The following is a 6,000-nucleotide window of genomic DNA, read 5'->3' as shown; positions in this document are numbered from 1 at the left end:
GTATATAGCTTTGTTTGATTTTATTAAAACATTTATTAAATAATGTTTTGTGATTATTTACCCTCTTTGCATTAAAAATAAAATAAACAAAAAAATATTTACAAATTCTTATATACTGCCCACTCAGATACTAGACCTGATCAGATTTTTGTTGCCACCACACCTCTCTAACAGTTCCTTATTTTGTGGTTGGCCTTTTGCCTCTCTTTTGTGCCACAGCAATTTGTGGCAGGATAGTTGATGTCAGTCATGCTTCTTGTCCTCCAAATGAAGACCTCTACGTGCTGCTACTGGCTCCTAATCTGAATCCTATTACTAGAACTCTCCCAATGTTCCCCAGTTCAATTGCTGTTTTCCATTCTGAGAGTGAACTGGAAATGAGTTCCAAATAATACAGGGGCATTCCTATCAGGATACTGTGTCCACTTTCACTGTTCAATTTATTTCTACTTTATTTTCATTCCTGAAAGCATCACAATTAAAGACATTATATAAATTTATTTGTAACTTTACATTAGCATCAGGTTGTCATTTGTGCTACTGAGAACTAATTAGAGACAACAGGATTTCTGAATCCAAATGTTCACGTAAAAAAATATATTTTGTACACTATTACAACACTAAACATTAAAGACCACAACACTCGGAGTTTATTCAGCATATAGGCTGCTGCCACTTACTCAACTTACCAATAGGAATAAAATACAAATATCATTTTACAATTGCAAACCAAAGGAAAAAGTCATTGACTTGAAAAAAGTCCAGTAACTTATTTATCAAATAATTTTTTTCAGTATAAAGTGCAAAATCAGCTTGCATGTTACAATATATGTACACATTATCTCACAGCAGTACACAGGTGGTAGACTTTGATTTCTTGCCCGGATTGGGTGGCTCAGTTTCCATGGCGTGCTCATTAGATGGGGCAGTTCCTTTACCATTTTCCCTCTCGTGGTTTTGGTTTTCATCTTGATTTTCACTGCTGGGCATGCTAGCAGGATTTCTTTCCCCTTTATCACCAGCAGCTTTCCTGTCTGGCTTTGCTTCTTCACTAGTACTCTTCGGGCTTGTCAATGACCTTTTCTTAAATAGTGAGATCTAACAGCAAGAAGGAATGTAGCAAGTTAGTTCCATAAGAATGCATCTCCTGCAAATTGTTTGTCAGCCTTTACGTCTCCACATCTAAGATGGCAAACACAGCAATCACTTCTCCCTTTGCTGAAAGAACATTGTGCTAAGTTCTGGGTTTCTTTCATGGGTATTTCTAGTAAACGGTAAAAGATACAGAAATTTGACTTTTGGATTAGCTATGGAAGATCACGACATAACTAATCAATCTAGAGGTTGAGCTGCAAATAAGCTTTAAAGTTGGTGTATCTGTGCATATCAAGATTTGTCAGAGGTTCACCACTGGGTATAATTTGCTGTGAAAACGCATAGAGCTCAGAGTCTTGCCCATTGAACTACTGCTTTAAATTCTATTTTCATAGTCTCTCAGTCTTGTCTTGAGATTTCCAGGCAATTCTTCTTCAATGCTTCACAGTCTAAACTGGAGGCTCACCCACAGTTACTAGCGTGGTCTGACTCTGGCAGGAAACAATTTCCAATATAATTTACCTAGCTGAAAACTGCACATCCACCTTGCAGACTAGGCTGGTGACATTTGTGTTGGGAGACTGTAGAGATCCCCAACCAGAGCCCCTGGCACTGCGGAGATCCATACAGAGGTTTGTTTTAGATAAAACATATAGGATGCATATAAACCGTTAAATGATCTTACAATGTCACAAATCTTGGATGGCTCTTTTCTTAATTGGTTTTCTTGAAAATTCCATAAATAAGAATATTCTAGAATGATAATGCTGCCAGCTCTGGAAAGGCACCTGCCAGTGGCTGAATTATTTAGCCAGAGAGATAGAAAATTACCATATGCCTTACTCATGTTTGACGAATACGGAACAAGTAGATGGTTCAATGCTCTTAGTCTGTTGACAGAAAATTAATTTTTTTTAATAGCAACACATTTTTGATACTCATTGATCATGTCTTAGGGTATTTTTAATTTGTATGATAATGTTCAAAAATGATTTATATTTATTTTTTTCTCCCCTGCTGCTCCTCCTCCTCAGATAAAATGCCCAATGGCACTGGTACCTCTCACCAGCACAAGGGCTGGAGGGACACCACCTCTAAGGTTCACCTCTCCATGCTTATAGGAACAGTTGCTTTTCCCTCCCTCCACAGATCCCAGTGCACTTCTGCAGTACACCCAGCTCAACTGGCCCTTGTAGACAGACAAACTGAGCCTGGATCACAGAGTTCAACAATCTAAAATTTTTTTTTTTTAAATTATTTTTATCACAGTAGTGAGGACAATCAACATAGAAACATAGAAATGACGGCAAAAAAAGACCGATCGGCCCATCTAGTCTGCCCAGCAAGCTTCCACTCTTATTTTCCCATACTTATTTGTTTCACCAACCACCAACTTCAGGGCTCTTGTTGGTAACTGTTTGATCAAATTTCCTGCCATCCCCTCTCATTGATGCAGAGAGTAATGTTGGAGTTGCATCAAAGTTGAGCATAAGGCTTATGGTTAAGTGTTGTAACCGCTGCATCAAGCAAGTTACCCCAATGCGTGCACTCATTCTTATTGAAAATCATGCAGAATCTTACACCATTTGTAACCATGTTTGAAACAAAGCATGCTCTCTAATAGCTATTTCTATCTGCAATTCAATATACATGAGTGAACTTGCATCATTTTCAGTAATGGAGAAATTACTTACCTGATAATTTCGTTTTCCTTAGTGTAGACAGATGGACTCAGGACCAATGGGTATAGGGTACTCGTGCTAGCAGTTGGAGATGGATCAGATTTCAATCTGACGTCAGCACCTAGTACATATACCCCTGCAGGAAGTGCAGATTCTCAGTATTCTTCCTTGCAAAGCATTATGGATATATGTGTGACTGACCGATTGATTAACTTAATGTGTTTACTCTGATTAGATTGAATTGGTTGATCGACTATAGCTGCAGACCGCCAGTGTCCTCAACCGGAAAGCATCGACACCCGGCAGGGTGGATGCCCTAAGATAAGAAATGTTGAGATTACTACCTGATAATCTCCTTTTCCTTAGTGTAGACAGATGGACTCAGAACAAATGGGATAGTATCCGTGTGCTAGCAGTTGGAGACGGATCTGACGTCAGCACGGGGGTATATATATCCCCACAGGAAGCGTAGCAACTCAGTAATCTTCCTTGCAAAAGCTGTTATGGAAATGTGTACTGACGCTCAGTGAAAAGTGAAACAGGATTCCCCTGACCGATTGATAGTAGCTGGAGACCGCCAGCATTCCCAACCGGAAGGCATTGACACCTGGTAGAGTGTACGCTCTTATGGAAACAGATGACATGGCTTACCTTGAATCGGTGAAACCCATGTACGCAGGCAGCTGGGCGGGATGCTGAGTCCATCTGTCTACAGTAAGGAAAAGGAGATTATCAGGTAGTAATCTCAACATTTCCTGGCGTGTAGCCAGATGGACTCAGAACAAATGGGATGTACAAAAGCTTTACTCCCAGCCGGGGCGGGAGGCTGCCTGAGGCCCATGTAGTACCGCCCTCGCAAAAGCTGAGTCCTCCCTGGCCTGGACATCCAGACGGTAGAACCTGGAAAAGGTATGGAGGGAGGACCACGTCGCCGCTTTACAGATTTCTGCAGGCGACAGCATCCTGGATTCCGCCCAGGATGCCACTTGTGCTCCGGTAGAATGAGCCTTGACTTGTAGAGGCGGAGACTTCCCGGCCTCCACGTAAGCTGCTCTGATCATTTCTTTAATCCAGCGGGCGATGGTGGACCGTGAGGCCGCTGCACCTTGCTTCTTCCCGCTGTGCAGGACGAACAGATGGTCCGTCTGTCGTACTTCTTGTGTCACTTCCAGATAACTGGGCAGCAATCTGCCAATGTCGAGATGGCGTAATAAACGCCCTTCTTCAGAATCCTTCAAACCCGCCGTGGTAGGCAAGGATATGGTTTGGTTAAAATGAAACTGTGAAACCACTTTAGGTAGAAAGGAGGGAACCGTACGCAGATGGATAGCCTCAGGAGTGATTCTGAGAAATGGATCACGGCAGGACAATGCTTGTAGCTCTGAGATGCGGCGGGCTGAACATACAGCCAGCAAGAACACCATCTTCAAGGTTAGAGAACGTAGAGACAGGCCCCGAAGGGGTCTGAAGGTGGATCCCACGAGGAAATCCAAAACAAGATTGAAGTTCCATAAGGGCACTGACCACTTCAGTGGCGGACGAATATGCTTGACTCCTTGCAGGAAGCGAGAAACATCTGGGTGCTTGGCGATAGTCTTGCCATCCCTCCTGGGACCATAGCAAGACAGCGCAGCCACCTGAACTTTGATGGAGCTGAGGGAGAGACCCTTCTGAAGTCCATCCTGCAGGAAATCCAACACAATAAGGATTGTGGTCGCATGAGGATTGGTGCCATGAGTGTCGCACCATGCTTCAAATACCCTCCAGATCCTTACATAGGTGAGGGATGTAGAAAACTTGCGAGCTCGGAGGAGTGTATCTATCACGGGCTCAGAGTAACCTCTTTTCTTCAGTCTAGCCCTCTCAATGGCCAGACCGTAAGAGAAAATTGAGCTGGATCCTCGTGGAGGATGGGACCTTGATGTAGAAGGTCCCGGAGAGGAGGCAGGGGAAGAGGCTCCCCTGCCAGTAGCCTTCTCATGTCTGCGTACCCGGGTCTTCTTGGCCAGTCTGGTGCCACTAGAAGAACTAGGCCCCGGTGTTTCTGAATCTTGTGGATGATGGCGCCCAGCAGAGGCCACGGAGGAAAGGCGTATAGCAGAGTCCCTGGAGGCCACGGTTGAACGAGGGCATCGATTCCGTGGGAGAACGGATCTCGCTTGCGGCTGAAGTATCTGGGTACTTGAGCAATGGACTTGTCCCGAAGATTCGCCTCTGCCCAAACCATCAGTGGGGCGATCTCCAGAGATACTTGTCGGCTTCTGGTTCCGCCCTGACGGTTGATGTATGCCACCCTGGTGGCATTGTCGGACATCATTCTGACTGCTCTGTTCTTCAGTCTGTGCGCAAATCAAAGGCAAGCCAATCGGACTGTCCGAGCCTCTAGACAGTTGATGTTCCACGCTGACTCTTCTCCGCGCCACCGCCCTTGTGCGATGAGTCCTTCGCAGTGCGCTCCCCAGCCGCTCAGGCTGGCATCTGTGGTGAGCAGCGTCCACGTGGGAGAGGACATCCTCGACCCCTTGCTCATGTGGTCGGACTGCAGCCACCACCGTAACTGTGTCCGGACTCTGGCAGGCAGAGGTAGGTGCGTGGAATAGTTCCGTAGACGAGGGCTCCAGCGAGAGAGCGGGGAGTGTTGTAGAGGTCTCATATGGGCCCTTGCCCAAGGTACCACGTCCAGGGTGGATGCCATGCGGCCAAAAACCTGCAGATAATCCCACGCAATGGGCTGACTGGCTTCCATCAAGTACTGAATACGCGTCTGAAGTTTCAACCTTCTCTTGGCAGTGAGACTGACTGTGTCTGCCTGCGTGTCGAATTGCACTCCCAGGTATTCCAGAGACTGGGAAGGCTGTAGGCAGCTCTTGCTGAGGTGGATTACCCAGCCCAAGCTTTCCAGAAGGGCGATCACTCCGTCGGTTGTCCGAAGGCTCTCCTCTCGAGATTTCGCCCTGATCAGCCAGTCGTCTAGGTAGGGATGGAAGTGATCCGGATGGATCGGGATATGCAGGTATGCCTCTGACAGGTCCAACGCCGTGAGGAATTCTCCTGGCTGTACTGCAGCCTTGACGGAGCGCAGAGTCTCCATGTGAAACCTCGGCACTCGTAAGTAGCGATTGACTGATTTGAGGTCCAGCACAGGCCGAAAGGTGCCCCCTTTCTTGGGTACCATGAAATAAATGGAATAGTGTCCAGAATTCACTTCCCAGGCGGGTACTGG

The 6,000-nt window shown here is 45.8% G+C and overlaps 1 protein-coding gene across 3 annotated transcripts in view; it reads right to left on the bottom strand.

Annotated features, from left to right (window-relative positions):
- Positions 1-434: 434 nt before the first annotated feature.
- RPGR (retinitis pigmentosa GTPase regulator) overlaps positions 435-6,000 on the bottom strand; it is a 266,732-nt gene continuing 261,166 nt past the window's right edge. For all 3 annotated transcript variants that reach the window (XM_029603193.1, XM_029603196.1, XM_029603194.1), the window contains one exon: positions 435-1,098. In XM_029603193.1, coding sequence (XP_029459053.1) covers positions 844-1,098 — 255 coding nt within the window. In that variant the 3' untranslated portion in view covers positions 435-843. The remainder of the gene's footprint in view (positions 1,099-6,000) is intronic.

This window comes from Rhinatrema bivittatum, chromosome 5, assembly GCF_901001135.1.
Source record: "Rhinatrema bivittatum chromosome 5, aRhiBiv1.1, whole genome shotgun sequence".
Taxonomy (NCBI): Eukaryota; Metazoa; Chordata; class Amphibia; order Gymnophiona; family Rhinatrematidae; genus Rhinatrema; species Rhinatrema bivittatum.
The sequence above is the reverse complement of the archived record's forward strand: the minus strand, read 5'-3'. Positions and strand labels throughout refer to the sequence as shown.